General features: G+C 40.6%; 1 protein-coding gene across 2 annotated transcripts in view; it reads right to left on the reverse strand.

Moving 5' to 3' along the window:
• Positions 1-22,544, reverse strand: part of mtss1 (MTSS I-BAR domain containing 1) — a 56,658-nt gene that overhangs the window by 29,961 nt on the left and 4,153 nt on the right. For both annotated transcript variants that reach the window (XM_018663269.2, XM_018663268.2), the window contains exons 2-3: positions 10,211-10,272; positions 6,616-6,689 (exon numbers count right to left, since the gene is read on the reverse strand). In XM_018663269.2, the coding sequence (XP_018518785.1) occupies positions 6,616-6,689; positions 10,211-10,272 (136 nt within the window). The remainder of the gene's footprint in view (positions 1-6,615; positions 6,690-10,210; positions 10,273-22,544) is intronic.

The following is a 22,544-nucleotide window of genomic DNA, read 5'->3' on the forward strand; positions in this document are numbered from 1 at the left end:
CGAACTTCCAGTCTGGACTGAAACTCTGTGAATTAAAGTTTTAAAAATGTAATGTGGAATTTGTGTGCAGGTACTGCTTTTGTCACACAAGGTCACACAATTACTTCTTTGCTCTGTACACATGATCACACAGATCATTGCTGGTATATAATGCTATGACAGATGATTTTTCCAACAATTCAGTTAGCATTGGCAAGCCTGACAGGCAGCCAAAATTAGCTTGTATGTGAATGCATGAATCTGAAATTCTGTCACCTGTCACTAACAATGACGTAATATGGAAGACTCAGAGGTTTATTATATATGTTAGCTGTGGTGTTAAGTATAAAAAGCAGAACACTGGCTGCCTGTAGCCCGAAGTCTCTGTGAACGCATCAGTCCGTTTGAAGTAGATTGCCTCATGATCCAGCAGAGGGTGCTCTATCAGGTTGACCTACTGCATGCCCTTTTCGCCTATCAGCTAATGATAAAACAGTGTTCTTTTGTTACCAAAATGGAGTACAATAGAGAGCAGAGCCATCCTGAACAAACAATCACAACATCAAAACATCTGAGAGGCAGCATGTGTAAGTATTTTGGATTCTACACCGTGGATGGCACAAATTGCAGACTCACCTGCTAGCTTACCATCCCACTGAGCCAGCAGAGACGGCACAGACAAGCAGAGCAGCAAGTTAATAATTCATTCGATTTGGATTTTTTGAAAAGTGACAGCCCTGAAGAGACAACAGTGTCTCTCTCAAAGGGCCATAAATGTGCTTCAAGTGACCGTCAAAGCTCCACCAGACTCCTCATCTGACAGTAGCTTGTCGTGGATGTTTAGCTCTGACTCCCACCTCTATATCTTTATCTGTAATGAGTGGGGGTCAGTGTCCCGTCTGTCCCCCTGCCCCTGCTTCACACAGATGCTGCTCCCTCACTCATGTCTTGCAGTTTTTAAATATGCTAGGAAGAGGATTTCAAGCAGATTGTAAGGTAAACAGCAGTTAACAGCGCCCAACCTACTCCCTCACTCCTCTTCTCCCCTTATATTGATCCAGTTATTGATTGACTGACCAGCTGACCAGTCAATCGATCAGTCAGAATGAGGCAAACTGTCTCCTAACCTCTGCAATCCTGCAGCAAACAAACACACACGGAGCTGACCTAAGGAAACCTCCGGTAGAAGTAGTCAGCACTCAGTAGGTCGTCTTGTGATCTGTGTGTGTATGTGTGTGTGTGTGCCTTGGCGTGCATGCTTTGAAAGCCACATGATGCAGAAGACGCCAACACTTCCTCGGTTGCTGGGGAAACCAGTCATGAGGACTCACCAGAGAAGAGACGAGAGGGAACCTGCTTTTAAAAATCAGCTGATTGTGAAAAGATTTATGGCAAGTTTCAGCTCTGTTTTTATTGTCACTCATGAACATTATCGCTGATCAGGATTAAGCAAAATAAACACAGACATGCAAAGCAGGAATGCAATGGATGGATGGATGGATGGATGGATAAAGCGATCAGAGCTATCAGATAGTGCAGAGCCTCAGTTTCTGTTTGTTCAAATATAACAAAGTCATGTGATTTAATTTGATGTAAACTCAATCTGGTGTAACCCAACACACGATGCACAGACAGCAGACAGAACTGACATCATCCTACTGAGAAGCAACGAGACACAATGACGCCTCACAGCTTCTTTTTAGTTTGATTTAAGTCCACTCTGGTCGATCCAGCGTCAATGTGCATCTGAAAATCAGTGACTCAATCCCTCCAAAAGTGGTAAATGCCCTAAAATGTATTTTCTTAAAAAGTTTCTTGATTGGGTCTGACATATACACACTGTTTTCAGGCAAAGTTAAAACAGTTTTAGTTTATTCACTTGACAAATTTCTGTATTTCTCTATTTCTCTGTCGTCTCAGTTAGCAAAACATACTTCATTTATGCACTAGCCAGAATTTATCAATTGTGCAGTCACGGTCAATCAAATGTGATGAAACCACACCCACAGTGAATTTCAACTTGAGTCATTAATTATTTACTCATTATGGGGCTTTAAACTTTTAAAATTAGAACACTGATCAGTTACGTATCAGGATTTCCAGGCCAAGTCAAAATTTATAGGCCAGATATTTTCACAAAACAAAAAAGTTAGTTATATCCAGTTTCTGTTGCTTCTTACTCTGGGATTTGTGGCGTTTCTTCTGATATGTTGCTGTCAGAGATGAGCACAAGACCAACAAAATCTACGTATGTTTAAAGATTTTATGGGACCAGGATCACAGCAACAGCATGAGGCTGCTGTCCTCGCTCCACCTAACTAGTCCTCATCTCATTTAAACGATAGCTCAGTACCATTGTTTTGGGCCTAACCATTGGTAGAAATAGTTATTTCCCAAGGACATTGACATGTAGACAGAAGGAGCTGGGTATCGAACCACAAACCACTAAATATCTATTCTAGTCTATTTTGTTGTTCTGTACGGATGAAAATTGGACCGTCTTTTTAATAATAACTGTTATTTGTCCTCTGCCTGAAATGAAATGAAAGTGTTTGTTAGAGGCAGGAGGAGCATTTCCTCTCTGACAGCCAAGATGGGTCATAGCCAACGCCTGTAAGAGCAGGAGCGCTGTGAGTGGTCTGGCCAGGACTAGCTAATGCTAGTTCTGCTAGCACCATCACCACTGTCGCCAGATTGCATGCGATAAAAAAAACTCATATTTTGGCCTGACTTTCAGACATTTGGAGCCGACAACTATCCATCTTGTTGGCTTATTGCACTTAATGTAATGAGCTGTCAACCTGCCGCTCCTCTTCTGTGTGTGTGTGTGTGTGTGTGTGTGTGTGAGTTAGTGGGGGGGGGCAAAACAAAATGTGACCATAAATGACATCAAAACGCAGCAGAGGCCACTCAATCCCCAAGGCACCAGAGGAAACACTGCAAACAGTTCAGACTGTTTGAGATTTTTTTTAAGTGCCTTGCGACTCTAGCTGTGCTCAAGCACTGACGTTACCTGCACTGACACAGCACAAAGACGCTGTCAGAGCCTATGAATCGTACACACTAATTAAAGTTAAAAGTTGGCTGACAACGAAATACGTTTTGACACGTCCTCGCACACAGAAGCTCCAACACACGTCATGCGTAAAGCACTACTGATGTGTCTCTGAGCAAGGCGACAGGGCTGCCAGCTGTCCCTGTGTCAGTCTGTCTATCCTGATAAACAATCTTCAGAAACACACAGCACTTTCCAGAAAGATGAGAACATGGGTATTACCATGGCAACCAACCACAGAACCCACACACAGACCCACCAGACCGGTTCTGACACACATACAAGAGTCCTCTGTGGGTTTTACGAGGGGCTGAAGGGTGGAAAACAATTAACAGTTTCTGTATGCTGACAAGACTTGTCGACGCAAAGAGTGTAACAGTGTCTATGAGTGTGTGTGTGTGTGTGTGGTGTGTGTGTGTGAGAGAGAGAAAGAGGTAACGAGTGGCCTCCCTTAAAGTCAGCTGTTCCACTCTTCTTTTGCCTTTGTCTCTCTCTCTCTCTCTTTCACACACTCAGCAGCTGATAGACTGAAGGAGCTGGAGAGAGAATAGAGGAGGAGGAGACAGCTGTCAAAACACACTACACAGGTGCACACACACACACACACACACACACACACACACACACACACACACACAGACACAAAACAGTGGAATGTGCTTGGTCAACACGTATAGGCCGTATTAGCTTTACCCTGAGCTAACTGCTAACAGATGATAACAATCTTGTGTCCACTGTAGGGCCAAGCGAGGTTAAACCAGACAGGGGCCAATCTGGGCTAAACAGAGGCAGATAGGCAGACCCTTTATTAATCCAGCAGGAATTTAAGGCATCCAGGAGCATATTCGGCACTGATGATACAATCCAGTTTTAACCAAACATCAACAAAGTGCACTAGAGATAAGTAGGTGAGACATGATTAACTAACCACCGCAACACTTATACACAACACTTACACAAATATGCAGATAGAGGTAGAGTACACGCTTTTTAAACACAGTTTTCAACACAGGCTGAGCTGCGTCTGACCCTTTTACACCCAACATGATGACCCATTAAGTCAAATCAGTTGACACTCAATTTGAGGTGCAGGTCAGGCAAAGTGTCACATTGTCTCTCTCTCTCTCTCTCTCTTTCTGACTCATGTGACCGTCTGTGTTCACATTTATCATGCTGCACTGTACTCGCATGGTGAGCTAACGGTAAGTTATATATAAAATCAAACAAAAATGTAGCCTAAGGTGTGTAACTTTACATCTTCAGATGTCTTATCTTTCTCCAACCAACAACCCAGAACTGATGGATGCTCAATTCTAAATTATATAAACCAAAGAAAAGCAGCAAATTCTCACATTTGAGAATCTGAAACCATTTAATGATTGCTGTTTTTGCTCAACAAATAACTTAAATTGTGTAATCAATCATTAACATTGTTGGTTAATCCTCTATCGGCTAATCAATTAACTGACTAACTTGAGCAATATTCAAATCCCTGCATCAACAGCTGTGCTACATGTGACCTTTGTATTCTTTCTTGAAAATGTCTTGTGATGGTGAGTATGTTGAAAGGTTTGACTGATCAATTTTCTGTCGACCCACGAATTGATCATGTATTTAAAGATACATGACTGAGGAAAGGGAAAGCATGTCACAAGTTTACATTACATTAAAATTATCTGGCAGACACCTTTGTCCAGAAGCAACTTACATTCTTCTCCTGACATATACACACATCCGTGGCAATTTTGCTGGTGGTCAAAAAAACAACATTATGACAACAAGGCATTGGCCAGCTCGGCTGACTGCTTTGTGTGGCCGTGCATTGTTGAAACTTTCCCTTCTTGCCACAGAGCTATGCTGTATGTCTTGTGATGTGAGATGATGGTGAAGCGTCGGCAAATGTTTGGCCTTTATGCTTCAGGTGATGTCATGAGCTGCGAGAATGTGATCTGAACCTGCCTGAAGCTGTTTATTCCACATTAACCCCTGTATTTTAAAGGACTGTGCTGTTATTCATGAGTTTTTCTTCTGTTTGTGTTTTACATTCCTGGAACTTTCGACCTGCCCGGTGCGATTCTGCCCCCAGCTAACGGCTAAAGTGATGTATTTATATGCTCTCAGCATTTCTTAATGTGCGTTCCCTCTGTTCTGATAAACAAACACGAACACAAGACATGACAGAGCAGGTCTGCTGAGGCTTCCACAGGAGGGGAGCGGCCATGATTCACCTCCCACATGCACACCCACATGTTACTGGATTTCCTTTAAATACCAACTGACTTCTGGGTTACATAATCACACCAGCAGCTGACTGTCTTAACAAAAGTCCCAACACACAGGCACTGCAGCTCTGAATACACTGGCAGTCCCTGTCTACATCCTCCGTGTATTTCATGGAGCCTGTAGTCTGCATCGGTCGGTCTTATATATTCACAAGAGAGAGGATGTTCTGTCAATAAAAATGCTTTATATTGGTTTTATGTCTCGTCTGGGGCTGAAGACTACAAGAAAATCTCAGGGTGTGGAGGTAGAAAGAAGTGAGCTTATCAGACTTCTGTAGCCCAGCTTCTCATCTCTGCCGGAGGCTAGAGGCCCCAGGCTACATTAGCTGCTGCTAGCATACCACAGCTGACTCCCTCTTTGAACTGTCAGCGGTCAAGTTGCATTATGTGTAGTGTAAGCATGAGGCAGAAGATATCTCTGGTTCTGCTGTGTTTATTTTCATCCTGTGTTTATCGTGAGTACGCTAGTGTTATGGGAGATCGATGCTACATCTGTGGAGCGCTCTTTTAATGTCTGTGGTTTTGGTATTGCATATTCAGCTGACAAATAAGGGCCTAATGTTTGTCATGACCGTACTTGCCAAACTTATCCTGTGAAACTGATTGTCATATCTAGTTCTATATGTAGTATATCCTGCAATGATATGACGACCTGCGTTGTGACGTGTCTATGTATGAATGTTACTGTGTGTAACCCAATCCAGGGTAAAACAAGGCAGCTGCACATGAGGTCCGACTGTGTTAGGTCAGAGAGAGAGAAACAGAAAGAAACAAAATAAATATTCAGGAGAAAAATGACCCAAAAACAGCTCAAGTAACTTGGCACGAAAGGCACAAAAGACTGACAACAAGGGAAAGAAAAAAAAAGAGAGATGGATTGAAAATGTTCTTGGCAATTTTCCTGGCCCATTTCATTCTCCAGTAGCACAATCATTAATGGTTCCTGCATTATATTATATCAATCACACACACGCACACGCCGCGCACACACACACACACACACACACACACACACACACACACAGACAGCCTGGTCCACAGTGAGTTAATGGAGCTAATTAGTTCCCTCATGATATCACTATTTATAATGAAAAGAGAGAGACCGTGAAAGATCACACTGTGAGAAGGAAGGAACAGAGGGGAAACATTTCTCTTGGGTCACTCACAATGTGATTTTCCTCCTGGTTAGTGTGACCTACAGCCGAGAACACAATCCAACTGTATGTGCCTGTATCGTACTGTGAATACCTGTGTACCTGTGGATCTTAGTGTGTTTCAATGTGTTGTTTCTGTGTTTACCTCTGGTCCCGGTTGCCATGTCTGCCACCTTCTGAAAAGCATCCAGGAAGGCTCCGGTAACCACGATGGTTGTCCTGAATCAAAGACAAACACCACACATCAGTATATTAATCCACTGAATAGAAATAGAAAAGAAGTGTTGGATCTAATCTGGATTTGTACAAGTCTCGGTGGAACCAACAGCTCTTCAGGTGAATCAGACTTCACAAGTATTTTCATTACCTACATGATACACAGTACAAAACAAATATGCTACTTGGGTGTGTTGATGGGCTGTTTACATTGAGGATGATATATTATGTCTTTCATTAAGATACAAGCATCAGCCCAGACGTCCGATGACAAAAATCCTTCATCAGGTTTAATATTATAGTTAAAAGGTTTTAAGAAGTTATGGTGACATGACTTGGCCAGCTCTTGGCACTTGCTTATGATTATGGAAACATTCAAAACTCTCTCACAGTTAACTTTTCATTGCATGGCGGGTGAAGCTGTGGTCATGCTCAAACTCAGCTCTGACAGAACGAGAAACCAGCAACATAAACAAATTAGACATGACCCATGGAACAAAATGCTTAAATGAGTTTACAGTTAAGTTGCGTTGATCAGTGGTTCCCAGCAGACGGATACCAGGCCACAAAACATTTGCTAATGAACCACGAGGAAACAATATGATTCAGCAAAAAAAGTTGAATAACAATTATATAACTTTATAGTCTATGACAGGCTCTCTGAGGTCATCTCTCAGTGTTTGTACTAATGGGTTGTGGAGAGCAATTACACTCTGAAATTGTAAGCTCTCAGGGGTGGCTGGGGTAGTCAAGTGCTCAACTGCTGCAATATAAATGTATCACACAGGCCTGCCATTGGCCGCTCCACAACCAGACTGACAACACGCAATGGTCTGTGATGCAGAAAAGATCCCCTGGTGCTGATGATGACGATGTTTGTTGTAGTACTGAATAATACTTTACAGTACAGTTAAAGCAGCTGATGAACACGCAACATAAATTTACAGATATACACTTCAGCAGCAAGACAAGAGAACAAAAACAAACCAAAAACATAGTTTCTACTTGTAACAAACTGCTGTTTCTTGCAAAACAAACACAACACAACTGATGGCGGGAAGCCAGTGAGGGATTGGGTAAAAGGATCTGTCTTCTTTGAGGGGGAAAATTCATTTCCATGGTTCCAGTTCGGTTGCAACTCAAAGCAACTAGAAGCTCCAAACAGAAGACAGTGGATACCTCAAAGATAAGAGCCAAACCAATAAGCACTAGCAATACATTAACAGTCTAAATGTAATGATGTTCATCCCTACTCTTAACTGATACAAACACCAGAGGAAGAGAACATACCCATGTCCGTTATGATAAACTGAAATCACATTAACGGAATAAGATTGGCTAGCTCAACTCTTGCAGGATGAATGGCAGATTATAGTCATAAGACTTTTGTTTGCTTATAACTGGGCACACTGAACCAAAACAACCAAATCACAAAAGATTTCTTCTCTGGTTCAGATCAAACAAACACAGCAGCAGCAGCAGCAACAGTCTGCAGCAGAAGACACATCACAAACAAACCTCCACTTGGTTTTTTAAAAAAAAAGAGAAGAAAAATAAAGGACTTTTATTTTGGAAGCGGGATTGGTGGAGCCACATGAGAGGCCAGTCCCCTCAAAGGCCAGTGTTAGGAGTGCAACTGGAGACCTCCTGACACACACATCATCATCATCAATGGACCTATTGTCTGTGTGTGTGTGTGTGTGTGTGTGGTGTGTGTGTGTGGTGTGTGTGTGTGTGTGTGTGCTCCATTACTAGTCAGGTCTATGTTTCTATAGCCACGCACACACACAAAAACACACACGAACACACACAGTCATTACCCTTGAAAACCTAACTAAGAAGATCAGATGACAGTGCTGTCAATAGTTTGTGTGTGTCTGTGTGTCTGTGTGTGTGTGTGTGTGTGTGTGTGTGTGTGTCCAACCTTCTCTTTCCTATTAAGACATAAAACTAAAATAACAAATAATCAAAAACAACACAACTTTTTGATGTGAGCAGCAATGCAACACTTAAACTCAGAACATCTGGGTTTAAACTAATATTAAGTCTTGGCAGCAGGAACAGAGTTAAAACACACCACTGCAGCTTCATGTGTGCACATACACGCTTGATATGATGCCCCATGATTCCCCTCTGCCTGAACACTCCGGTGGCTCCAGTACCATGTCCCTCAACAAGACACTAAAAATCCCCTCTGAACTGTGGCAGAAGCTCTGGTTTGTCTTTGTTCAGCTGGTGCACGCTGCTTAAAGGTTCAGCACCTGACTGCATGAGCAAAATTTCAAATCGTTCCAAGCTCAAACAATGTTTTCTAGTTAAAATCATTTCACAAGGGAACTGAGACACTAAAGAGATGCTAATAGAATAATTAAATTGTTTCATGAGCCGAATTTAGAGGATCTCCAACAGAAATAGTCTCATTAAATGCCTTTATATGAAGAGACAGAGGACACTGAGACAGTCTAAATCCACAGAGCAACTATGGTGTTAACTCCTAGTGTTAACTAACTAGTTTCCAGCTTAGCTGTGCATGTTCTAGTTCTAGGTAGGCAGGTAAAACTGATGGCATCCTCACATTGCTTTTGGTGCCTACAACGTCTGCAAGGTACTGTATTTCTAAATTACACGATGTTATGTTATGTTAGCCATATGTAACTAGCTGTTGTACATGTAATGTTTCCTGCACCAAATCTGTTTAAACTATATAAAGTTATCTGGTAGAGAGTAATAATCCCAGTAATCCCAGACTGAAATGAACTGCTAATAAGCACAAAATACAAGGAATGATTTCCTAACAAATTAGCAACCACTGAACGTCTTTGTTTTTATGTTTCAGATTTGAAAGACGTTTCATTTTTATGGAGGTTCAATGCACAACCAGAACTGTGCAGTTAAAGTCTGGATTAAGGCTTTATGTGTGCAAATTATCCACAGCAGATCTTTTAAGTAGCATTAAAAATTAGAGCAGTTTGAACAGCATCAATGTCCTATTTGTGCCTACATCTCTGTGTGTGTGTGTCTGTGTGTGTGTAGCTGGCTGACTGGCAGGGCTAATGGCCTGTGACTGGCTGCAGCAGGCAGAGCGATGCTTATCAGAGTAAACTGGCCTACTGGGAAACACAGCCATTATACTGTTATTACACTGGGCCAGCTATTGGGTCACTGTGCGTGTGCATGAGTGTGACAGAGAGAGTCAGAGGTAGCTTTCATGCAAAACACAACAATAATCAGAATATGTTTAGTTAGGACATTTAGCAGTGTTACAATAAATAACCCTCTGGACAGGAGCCACTAGAAACACATGAGACAGAACTGTTGGCTGTCATCATTTAAAATGTTTTGATAAAGCTGCAAATAACATGCCAGAGTTTTGGTACCGCAAACAAACTTCTCACCATTCTGCACTAATGTTATCTTAACACAAGTATTTACAAACTTTTCTCTTAAAAAATTATCAAACTGAGATTCAGATCAGGCAAAATGGTAAAAAGTCAATGAGAATGTAAATTGTATGTGTGCCTTACCTGAGCTGTGATTGTAGCTTGGCTCCTTTGGATACGAAGTCCTCCCATGTAGGATAACTGGCCTGCAGCAAACACAGAGACAACACCAATAGCATTAAACCTCCAGGATTCACAGAGTCTATAACAGAGACATTAGCCCTGAAGCTTTAACAATGGATAATTTATACCAATAATCCTGAAGAGCTTATAACTTTAATGATGGAGATATAACTATTATTAAAGTATTAGCATAAAACCTGTTGGATTTCTCTGCAGAGGGCTGGAATGTGTGGATACAACACTAACAAAACTGAGCTGACAGAGACAGAAAGATGAAATATTTAACTTAATTTGATGTATTGATAATAATTGGACATTATATTTGTTCTAATTTGCTTCAACATACTATCTTAACGCTTTATTCTAATTAATAATAGAGGCAGAATGTATGAACTTGGTGGCAAATCCAACAAACTGTAAGTTAACACCCAAAAAAGGAAAATGAGAATTATAAGAATATTTGACAGCTTTGACAGAACATAACAGCAGCTGTTTGAGAGTTCAAACTGAATGAGGACCACTGGACTAAACTGAAATGAATTCAAAATCAGATGTAAAATCTGAATAGGAAATGTACAAAAACCCCATCAAGATATAGAGACAGATCAGAGAGGAAGCTGAAAATTATGCAGAGAAAAGAGGGAGCAGGATAGAAATAAGAAACAAATTAATAATGTTGATGAGAACGAGCAAAGTAGACGGTGCGATCTTGATCAACAGAATAAAAACAGCAGGAGCACACATAAAACAAAACAGCACATGGCTGGCATGGACAACAACACACAAATTCATTAATTTAGAAGAGGATTATTTTCTTGAGAAAAAAAATTCAAAAGAGGAAATAGAGGAACCAACCATTCAAAACCCCCAAAATATTCAGTTTATTATTACATAAGACAAAAAAGGTTGTGAACTGTAACAACAGAAACTGGAACTAGGTAATGTTCTGCAGTTTAGCTTGAAAAATGATCAATCAACTATACAAGTAGTTGCATTTTATGCCACTTGACTAGTGAATTAATCGACTAATCCTTTAAGCTCTAAATCTCCTTACATCCATATAGGTTGCTGATGTAAACACCTACTGATTCACTTTTTACTTAAAGGAAACAAACGGATTAGAATACCTGCGTTTTTTAGTTACTACTTCATCAACAACACAGCACATCAGTGAACAGTGTTCAAATCTCTACATAAGGAGAAAAAATGTTTTATCACATTCTTCTACAGAGATCAGGATCTTTCCCTTCTTTAGGAGGTAAAAGCTGTTTCTGTGTCTATTTTTTTGTACAGCTGATTGATTATGTAATCTAAGGCTGGTTCATGCAGCAGGCTCTGACCTTGGGTTACATCTGTGACCAAACAGCTGCTGGTGCAGTGTTCTGGTTATTGAATTAAAAAAACGCAGGAAAGCCCTGTTGGAACCGAGGTCCTGACTCCCACTTTCTCCCTCTCACTCTCTCTCATTTTCCTGAACCCAGTCACCCTGTCTGTCCTCTGTCTCTGCTGGTCCACCAGAGAGAGGATAATACCGATTTAACCCCTAACACCGCGCCATTAGTGTCTTAGCTCCACACAACCAAAGCTGTTAGCCGGGCCCTGCTTCACAGCTAGCCTTGCATGCACACGGCATGGAGCTGACAGGTTTACTAGTCACAGGGATTTAGCACTGCGTGATGAAATACTGCAGGTGACTGACTGAATGCTTCTGTGAACAACAGTGAACCTGTGATAAATGGAAGAGGAGGGGAATGAACAGGAATGATTGCTCCAAACTGATTGATCCTTGTTGTGGTTGAGACATCAACTGTACTGGGATGTAAATATCAGTGTGTTTTCAACTGAGAGCATTCATAATATACTGTAATCCTTCCCAAACCTCATCTCATGCAAGAGGGTTTTCAGCATTTTAATTTCACAAAATCCATGCATGGAAAATCTGTAAGTATAAATCTGCTTCGACTTGTATGGAATAAAATCTCTTGTACTCACAGTTCTCCACTGGCATCTTATTACATTTCTGTACATTTCTGTCAGCATGTGCTTTTTATATGCACACAAAGGATCTACAGTACACATTAACCCAGAACTACTCGGTACAGGACGATTCAGTGAAGTCTGTGATTAAGCTAATACATTTAACTCTAAGTTATGGCATGTGTACAACATATACTTTAAAATGCAAGTGGGTCAGGTGTTGTCTGTTAGCAGCCAGAGCTGGAAGATCATGCTAAGTCCTTTAGATCCATGGTTTGGGAGTGTTATTACTGGCATATTGACATTTGTGTTTACTTTTTTTTCCCTTATTTGGCCATATGCTAATATTTGACAGTCTTGATTTTTAAAGTGACAATTACTGCCAGTGAGCCACCATTTAATGCTGATGTTATCTTATCCGCTTAATAGCTTCCAATCCTTCACTTCCTCACTGTAACTCTGGCTGTAGGACTGCAACAGGCAATTATTTTTATTATTGATTTATCTGCTGACTATTTACTCAATTCGTTATTGAAGCATTTAAAGCACAAAATGTGAAAAATGGCACCATGTTTCAGAGCCCAATGTGACAAATTCAATTTAAATAATACAAAGACAAGAAGCAAATTGTCACATTTGCACAGCTGAAAGCACAGAATATTATTCTTTTTTGCATGAAAAATGGTTGAACACATTCAACAATTATTTTGCTTACTTGACTAGTCTTTGCAGCTTAGTTGGCTGTAATGTTGGCGATCTGAGAAATGAAGTTTAACCTTCTCCAGCAGTCACTGAAGGTCACTGTGGGAAACAGTGTAAAGCTACGAACCATGATCACACAATACAAAATGTCTCTGCTGCTTGTGTTTCAGTCTGTGCAGCTCTTGGAGAGCCCTTCTTGTTCCCTTTCCACTTCTCGCCTAAACCTTAAATTCTGCCAGGATTTGTTGTGACTGCCAGGAATGTCACAGCCAGTCGCAGACAAAATATTCCAGCGCTGGTTTTGGAGTAGGCCGAGCTGAAAGCACCACAGACAGTGCCAGAGTATCAGCGTCCGCCGCAGCTCGATACTGAGGGCTTTGAAGCAGTCGTTGCTAAATTAGGGTCCCAGGACCCACAGGGGTCATTGACGGTGTCCAAAGGGTTCACAGAGACAGCTGCAAAAAAACAGCTGTTGACAATCATCTGGCTGGATGGCAACTTCTATATCAAACCTCCATGACATTTCTAGAGTCAAAGGGAGAAAATCTAATGAATGATGTTAGTCTGAGGAAACCTTTGGGCCTTTGAATTTGATTTAACTACACAGAGACAAAGGACAAATGACTATCGCAAGTTACCAAAGCTTAAAATGTCGTCTTAACAATCAGGAAGATTATGTGCAAAATTAAACAGCTTATTCCACTGCTATACCAACTAGCTTTTGTTTTGAAAAGAAGCAGAGATAAAATCAGAGCCCAACTCATAAATCTGAATATTAGCATATTGATAGATAATTCAGTTTCTGCATAAATGTAGGTCAATAAGTAACAAGAGCTATGTCTTCAAGAGCAATGTCTTCATTGTATTAATGATTAAACGCATTGTATTAATGATTAACGCTTAACAAATGTGTAGTTTTTGAACTAAAACATGTATCTCTCAGTCCATATCTTGGTCACACTCCGTTGGTTACCAAGTTTAAAAAGATCCTCAAGAGAAACACTTTTTTAAATGTCAAGATTGTCCTAGAAAGTCAATCATCTGGAAGGTTATAAACTAAAATGATGATTTGTTGTCTGTTGTGCTTTAAAGGTTTGTTAATTAATCCATTTGTTTAACTTGACAGCAAGTTTAACAGCAAAGAATCTTTTAGGTCATTTATGAAGCAAAATACAAACATTTACGAATCAAATACATGTAAACATGGGTGTGGGAGTTTGTGATGGGCACTTGTCTGATACGTATAGTCATTTTAGACATTAAACTCAAGCAGCCTTGCTACCATAAAACTCTGCACAGCCGAGTGGAAACGGTCTACATGCTCCACCAGCAGCGACACAGTAAACCCCATTCACACACACAGCCTCGGCTCTCCATGTATAGAACATATACAGCATTGTTATCTTATCTGCTTAGTCAACCAGACAGCATGACCAGGTATACTGTTACTTCAGTCTCTCTCTCTGTGTGTGTGTGTGTGTGTGTGTGTGTGTGTAGTCACCTGCCATTGGCGTCTAATCCTACCGTGATAATCCTGACTTGCTCTACTGACCGACAAAAGGACAGAGAAAAAGACAGAGCAGTGTGGAGGAACTGATGTCGGCGTCTCAGGACGGGGAGAATACGGCTCTGTTGACATTTCTGGAGTCAAGACCGACTCTACAAAGTCTGAGTCAACCAGTCAGTCAACTAGTAATTCATCCATTTAATCAGTCAGTCGGTCGGTTGGTTAGCCACAAAGAGGCATGGTTGGAGGTTTAAATATCAGTGGAGTATTGCTGAGACTATCAGTCATTGTTATTCTGAAATTATGTGCTCAGTTCATTAATTCTTGGTGTAAAAAATGTCAGAAAAGTTCAACTTGAAGCTCAGGAGAGGACGACACAATGCACCGCATCTTGAGTGAGAAGTGCTGCAATGGTGGGTCTGTGTTACTGGTGTTACAAGCCAATTACACAACTTGCCCACCCAAACCACACAAATCCCATTTTGTTCATCAAATAACACTCTAATTTGTAAAATATTGGTTATAAATACTTAGTGGGACACTAAAATTACAAACTGAAAGTATCTGCCTCATGCAGCAGCAAAGCGGAGTCGTATCACAGAGTAGAGTCTTCCATAAGGAGAAGAGAGCTGACGGACAAGATAATGGCGGAAGATCTGGTGTCAAGGTGAAAAGCAAAAGCACCTACTTGGCAATATTTCTGATTTTAAGTCAATGCCAGAAGGGAACCTGTCTGAAGTGCAATAAAAGCCTTAAAAAATCATAGTTATAGGTGATCAAAGACGACTGAAAAGGCTGCTGAGAAAGGTCATGGCCCACAGATACAGCATCAGAAACACTACGCGCATTGTGACTGTATGGTATGTGAAAGTGAGTGTTTTACAGTCGTTAACTGACAACTGAATGATCTACCTTTTAAAAACACCTTCATGGTTTTTGGTGTGTGAAGTGTGCAGATTTCTGTCTCACACCTTTGCATGTGTAGTCATGCGTGCTTCCAAGTAAATGCCGAGTGTGTGTTTGTGCGTTATCTTTCAGATAATCTGTTCACAGGTGATCGGTGTGGGTATTACTGAGAGAGGGGAGCTGAAGTATTTTTCAGGGGAAGTGTGCTCAAAGTAAATCCCACTGAACTGGTTTTGGAGTTCAACCTCAGGAAACGTTGAAAGAAAAAAGGCCTGAGCACGGATGGTTTTAACATGTTGCAGTTATTTCATTTCACACCTTCCTGATTGGGGCTGGATAACAAGACTGATTTTCTTATTATTTGCATTTTTAAATATGTATGTCTGTGCTAAATGCTGTGTGTATGCAGTAGTTACTTGTTTTAAGTGGTTCAGAAGGTGCTGCATGATGTGTAAAATGTCTGTTTTATGGAAATCAAGTCATTACAACATGCACAAAAAGGTTAAGTTATAAAGTAATGTTGATGATAGTTGTATTAGCCACTTGGTTACAACCATCCTATAAACTGTGACATGAATGATTACAGTCTATGCAGATCTGATAACGGGACTGTCACGACTCAGGAAGGTTTACAGACTCTGGCTGTGCTGCTTTTCTCTGCAGAGACGTGCATCTTCACAGAGGAATAATCCCCACATAACTCACCTGCCACTTTCACTGTGTGGCAGCCAAACAGATGATAATAAGCCAGGAATACAAATGATGGTCTGTTTAAAGTTCACTTCCCTGCCAGAAAAATAAAACAAATCTCTTTCACTGTCGCTAGAAGTTCATTCTATTTTTAATGCAGTTTACAAAAAGGCTGATATGCACAGTGTTGATTTCTGTCTAAATGGTTGCAGGGGGTGAAATGTCCTGGTTGAGATGTTATGGGAATATTAATGAACCCTCCTATCATAAAGCACACAGCGTCACAGAGCAGAGAAGCATTTGCCTAAAGAATGTGACAGTGCAAATTCCTCTGAAACCAGTTTGGGAGTGAAAGCTGCAGCAGGATCACTGCTTCCATTTAGCCTACCTCTTATAAAGAGAAAACAATGTTTAGGTGTGTATGCATTTCCTTCAATGGATTTCATGTGTAAAAAGTACATGCTAATGTGTTATTCAGGCTGGTGTTGCTCTTCGCTGTCACTAAATCCCACCAAAACCAACAAATGTGTCCGACTTTCTGACTTGCCTATTCCGTCTCTGGCTCTCAGCTCCATGCCATTTGGTTACTAAAAACAGCTCACAAATACACACCCAGTTGCCAATTTATTAGGTACACCTAGCCAAAACGTAATACAGTCTTTCTTTCTTTAAGGTCGTTGACATTTTAAAGAGGTGTTGATTCAACTTTATGATCATGATGGAGGATGTAGTTTGTGGTGCTATTGAAATGTACTGCAATACAGAGAGGGACTTCTATTATTCTGCTTCCCCTCACTGATGGACAATATAACACAAACACCTGGTAGAATGCAATAAAATTCAACAGCTCCACTGCATCCAAACTGCAGCCACCAAAATGAATACACATCTCTCTAAATCACACTTGTTGAGTGCATCTAAACATTTTTGCACATAAAACCCAAATGGTCCTGAATGTCCATTGTCTACCAGCTCAATCAAATTCAATTCATGCAACTTCTGTCTCTGCACCCATCTACTTAAACTCAATCATACAGGCTTACGCACCACTGTATTTCTCTAAGGATCGTCGCCTGCCACTGCCATCTGCACACACAAGGCAATGACTGTCCAGTCTGGAACAAACTCAAAAATACTATCAGAGCAGGAGCATCCCTCTCTGTCATCAAGAATCTCTTAAAAACTCATCTCAACAGTTTATCAGGCTTTGGATACACAGACAAAAGTTGTTAGTAGGATCAAGTCATTGTTGGTTTTTGTCCTTTCGTGAGAAAATAAGAAAGAAATAGAAAATCACCAGACTTATCCTTCATTATAAAGCACTGTTTTGGTTAGATATACATTTGTTTATTCCCTGACAAAGCATAATTGAAGTTTAGAAGTTTGCTTCGCACTGACTGTGTCGCCCAAAATACATATTAAAAAAAGAACACTGGACTTTTTGTCCGGCTCCTGGCAATTATATCTCAGACAGTCGCCATGTTAAAGTGACTGTGCTGAAGCAAAGGAGAGCCAGGGAGGGCGAGGGAGGGCGAGACTGTTCAAACAGCAGGTTGATGGGTTTGTTTAACGTTGTGTTTGAGCAACACTGGTTGACTCAAAAGAGAGGAAGACAAAAAAGGAGAGAGAGAGGAAGAGAGAGAGGGGAAAGTAGACAGGTAGGGTGTGTCAACATCAGGTTAATGGTTTGTTCACTATGTGTTCAACACAGTAAACTGCTTGGTCCTTTATCTGGGAAATAATGAGGTTTTTATAAAGTGAAACAAATACAGAGGAGAGCATTGACTTTCCATTTCTCTTATCGTTCTTACATAACTCACAGTGTTTTCTTTCTTTAACACCAACAGCAGGCAGATCACTCCCATTTGCTTTGTCGGTCGTTCCCATTCGTCTGCATGTAAGTTGTTCAGAAAGTTCAGTGCATTTGAAAGGCGGAAAGTCAGACTGAGCCCACAGCTGGTAAATGGACCAACCACTTCTATGTAATTGATGTCCAGGCTAAAATCCTGTGGTGAAAACTGAACACTGAGGCTCACGAGTACAGAAATGAAGGATTTAGAGTGATCAATCACCCATTTCTCTGCTCCTCTCTCTCTCACGCTTTCCCTCTGCCTCTCTACAGCAACAGCCGTTTTATGACAGATTAACAACGGACCGGCAGACATGGAGCACCACCGGCAAATTCCTCAGTTTCCCAAACCATAGAAATACATTCAAACACAAAAACATATTCCCTAAGAAATGATATAGCTGGCTGTCCAAGAACACATACAGTAAATCTTGACTAAATTGGTCAGTCAAAAGGATCTGAGCTTTACAAAAAAGAACACTCCAGGACAATGTCAGTGTTCAGTTGTTATCAAAGCTATGTGTTTGTTGTCACCGGTGTGTGAACTTGTATGAGAGGTCAGAGAGGTAGAACAGTAGAGGTTGAGGGCCTTGCTCAGGAGAGCAGGTCTCTGGACATCAAACTGGATGTTTAGTCTCCAAATTATCAAACTGGATAAGCAGATCATAAATGAGCTGCCACTGTGTTCTCTCAACAAATAATGTTTTTTTTTTTTTTTTATTAAAAATTAGAGAATACAGTGTGAAGACCCTGGTCTCAGACCCCAGAAAAGCATCAGAAAAACACTTTCAACCAGAAGTCCAAAGAAGGCTGTTTCTGCCAGTCACTGAATAGTTCAGTGTTGACTTCCAGGTACAATATCATCGTCCACATCTGGAAAACTGACCCAAAAAATTAAGAGAGTCATAGTTCTTATCTTCTGCCCTTACAAATTGATTGTTTTATGTTGATGGAACACAACTGCAAAGGCAGAGTGCAGGACTGGGACAGTGTACAGTGCACATTTTGGATTCACTGACTTAACAATTAGCTTTGGAAGACAAATGTAAAGTATTTTGTGAGTATTGCTACATGTCAAGCAAAAAACGAGATCATGACAACACACTGCAAAATACTCTGTCTGTACACATTTGGATAACATGTTTAGTAACTGGTAAGGCTGTTCTCCACTGTTAGCAACATTAACATTAGCTGAGCACTTCACCATAATAACATTTAAAGTACACTGTAAATATACCTGCGACTTATTGGAATTAACTGTCATATTATTGCATTGTAGTATGTTTTCTCTTGTAGTTCTGTGTCTTAATATTCATCAAAACTTGAAAATATTATGAATGACTCTGTCCCACTGTCTTTAACCAGCATGTTCTCTGCTCTTTCCTTTTCCTCTCCATGCTTCTCATTTATCTTTTAGCCGGAGTGTTGCCATGGGTTCCTGTGCGGAGAAGAGGAAGTAAACGGCAGCTGATCTCCATGTGACTTTTGTCTATTTCTGTTTCTTTGCATACTATTTGTGTATCTCTTTGTCTCCACTTGTGTCACTGACTGACTCTCCACTTCATACAATTCTCAGATCAACATTAGGAAACACTGCCACTGAAACCCACACGATAAAGTTTGCAAATGCAGACTTATTTCCAGCATCTCGTCAAAACTAACAGACATCAAATCCTTTAAGACTGAGAAATAGGTCAAATAAACTGCCAGAAAATAAACACTTATGACTGCATTCAGTTGTCAACTCATTTAACTTCCACATTCATAAATTCTACAACTGAAAAAAAAACCCTCACAGAGCTAAACTATGGTGGTACTATAAGAGGATAGCTCCATCAGTGCATAGGCATCCACACCCTCCATTGAGCTGCACTCATCCTTACTGCCTCCTCATCTCTATCTGTCTCTACCTGTTCACTCATGTCCATCCATCCCTCCGCCTTCTTTCCAAACTTTCCATGCACAGTTCAACACGTAAGAACAGATCTGTTCGATGTAAAAGGCCTCTTTGAATCAGTCTTCTTTAGCTGAATTCAAAGGGTATTACCAGGGTAATTTTTGCAATTTTGCAGCAGGACAGTATCCCATAATCCACAGAAACCTCTACTATCCATACTCTGTTACTTACCACAGCAGTTAGTTACAGTTAGTTAGTTAGTTACACATTTGCTATTTTAATTTGCAGTGTGCATATTATACAACACTATTCAACTGTTTTCCCTTATCCATCATATCCACCCAGGCTCTCATCTAAAACCATCTTTGTAGCTGTAATCTCTGCTCTCTACAAAAAATCTATTCCATTTGGCTTTCCCCTGTCCTCTCTAATAGCTCGCTGTTCGTCAGGCTTCAGTCTCTCGGCCTTTAACCAAAAACAGTCCTTTTATTTTATTAAGTGGAACATAAAACTGGATACAACTGCCAATGCCAGCAGGCTATATGTGTAGCATTAGCATGTTGATTTATGAGACTTGAAGTTGCCTGCAGAGAGACTCAAGTTACTGATTCAAAAATACAAGATAGTTTATAACAATAAAACCTTACTTTAATTTATTTATGATTCAATCCCAAACTGAATATACCCCATGAAATTCAAACTGAAATGTTTCCTGTGGAGTTTTCCTGTAAACAAACATGTTTACATTCAGTCTCACTGAAACACACTTGCTGTGTCTCAGTTAGTGTACTTTCATATTCACACTTGTGCATTCACACTGACAAGTACAGAATTATGCAGTGCACTAAAAGTACCTGGATCATGTACTCAAAATGGTCTGAACAAAGGACACCTCTCACCATTACGTCACCATTTTGGCTACTTAGTGGAAGAGGAGGGACCACTAACCTATTTTCCAAACTTGTGAAAATGGCAGCCAAGGAAGGATGACTTGATGATTTGATGACTTACACACAGAACACTGCAGGAGCAACAGGCTGTACGCTTTACAATCAATTCTTGTCTTAAGCATTTAATTTGAAACCACAGTCACAGAAAGAGGAGACAGTGGTAATAACCAGCTAAGGCAATAGGGAGAGAGAGAAAGAAGAGAAAGAGAAAGAGAAAGAGAGAGAGAGAGAGAGAGATTTAATTAGCTAAACTTAAGTTAGATTTGTAATAACAATTGATCCTCATTCTCCAGGGACAAAAATCTTAGTTAACCAATACAAAACAAAAATACTGTAATAACATCTTTAACCATGTCACTCATCTTTACTTCCTTCTTTCTGTCTGTTTTCTTTACTTCTCCTCCTACTTCATTTCTCCTTCCTCTCGTCCCCAGCAGCTAACACCCAGAAATGACATAACGTTATGTGTGTAGCAGTGTGTGTATCTCTATAATGTGTGTATGTGTGCGTCCACACCCATGCTCACCTGAGGCTGCCTATTTCCCTGTCAGCAGTTAAGACCTCTGTGAAATCAACCACTCCCACACACACACACACACACACCTAATTATTGGGAACTTTAAAATATCATATCAGAGATGCGGCTAAGCCTTCATGACATCACATTATGGCTTCTCGTTGGATCTGGGTGTGTTTCTGTATATACTGTGTGTACATGTGTGTTTGTGTGTGTGTGTGTGTGTGTGTGTGTGTAATTGTACACAGTTACCACTCAGGTCAAAACAACTTGTGTGGGAAAAGCCTGTATTTTACTCCATACATACACACACACACACACACACACACACACACACACACAGCTAATTATATGTAGGCAGGTCTGATTATAAAACAGTCATAACCACTGCTTACCATGATGTGTGTGTCCATGTAGAAATTCTGCCCAGCTGTAGCTTGGTGTTGAAAGCTATTTGCTATTCTGCGCACACACTCACACAGAGTCTCAGTTCACCTTCAGTAAACAGTACAGGTCAGACAAGATGCACATACATGCGTAACCCCACACTCAAACACACCTACACACACACAAGTTTTGATACACTCCAGGGGAAGGAGGGCAGGTCGACTGTTGTTTTGAACGACATTTTCCTTTAAAGTCGACAGTTAATGAGGTAAATAAATTAAGTTTTCAAACACTAATCGAATCCTCGTGAAGCAGCAAATTACATTGGGAGGTGCTGATGGTGGGGGAGAGAGGAGGAAGAGAGACGCAGATAGAAAAATGGAGGGATGAACATAAAAAAAAGATGTAACTGAAGAGGAGAAGAGGGACATAAAAGAGGTGTAAAACATGGAGGGAGATAGTGCATGATAATAAAGGGCATGACAGAGATAGAGAGAGTGGGAGTGAAGGTATGTACTGAGCGTGTCAGGATGGAGGGATAGATGTGAGCAGAGATGGAGGAGTGTGGAAGGTCGATGGCTCATAATGTCACCCCTGATATAGCTGAGAGAGAAATCAATAAGCTGTCTGTCTCTCTCCAGGAAAACTTAAAGGCCCCGTGAAGCCTCCGCTCATTTTATTCTGAGGTGCAACCTATCTTTTAAAAACACACAGGAAGTTTTGGCGATAAGGCCAAAAACTTATATTTTTATTATTTTGACCTTTTTGCTAGGGCTACCCTGCACTAGGGTTGGGCGATTGGAGGAATATTTTGGCAATTGCTTGTTTTTTGGGGGGTGATTTTTGTTATCTATTTTGCTAATTTAATGGTCTGCCTCCATGAGAATTCAACTTGGTGAATATTTAATCTGTA

Source organism: Lates calcarifer, linkage group LG12 (assembly GCF_001640805.2).
Source record: "Lates calcarifer isolate ASB-BC8 linkage group LG12, TLL_Latcal_v3, whole genome shotgun sequence".
Classification (NCBI taxonomy): Eukaryota; Metazoa; Chordata; class Actinopteri; family Centropomidae; genus Lates; species Lates calcarifer.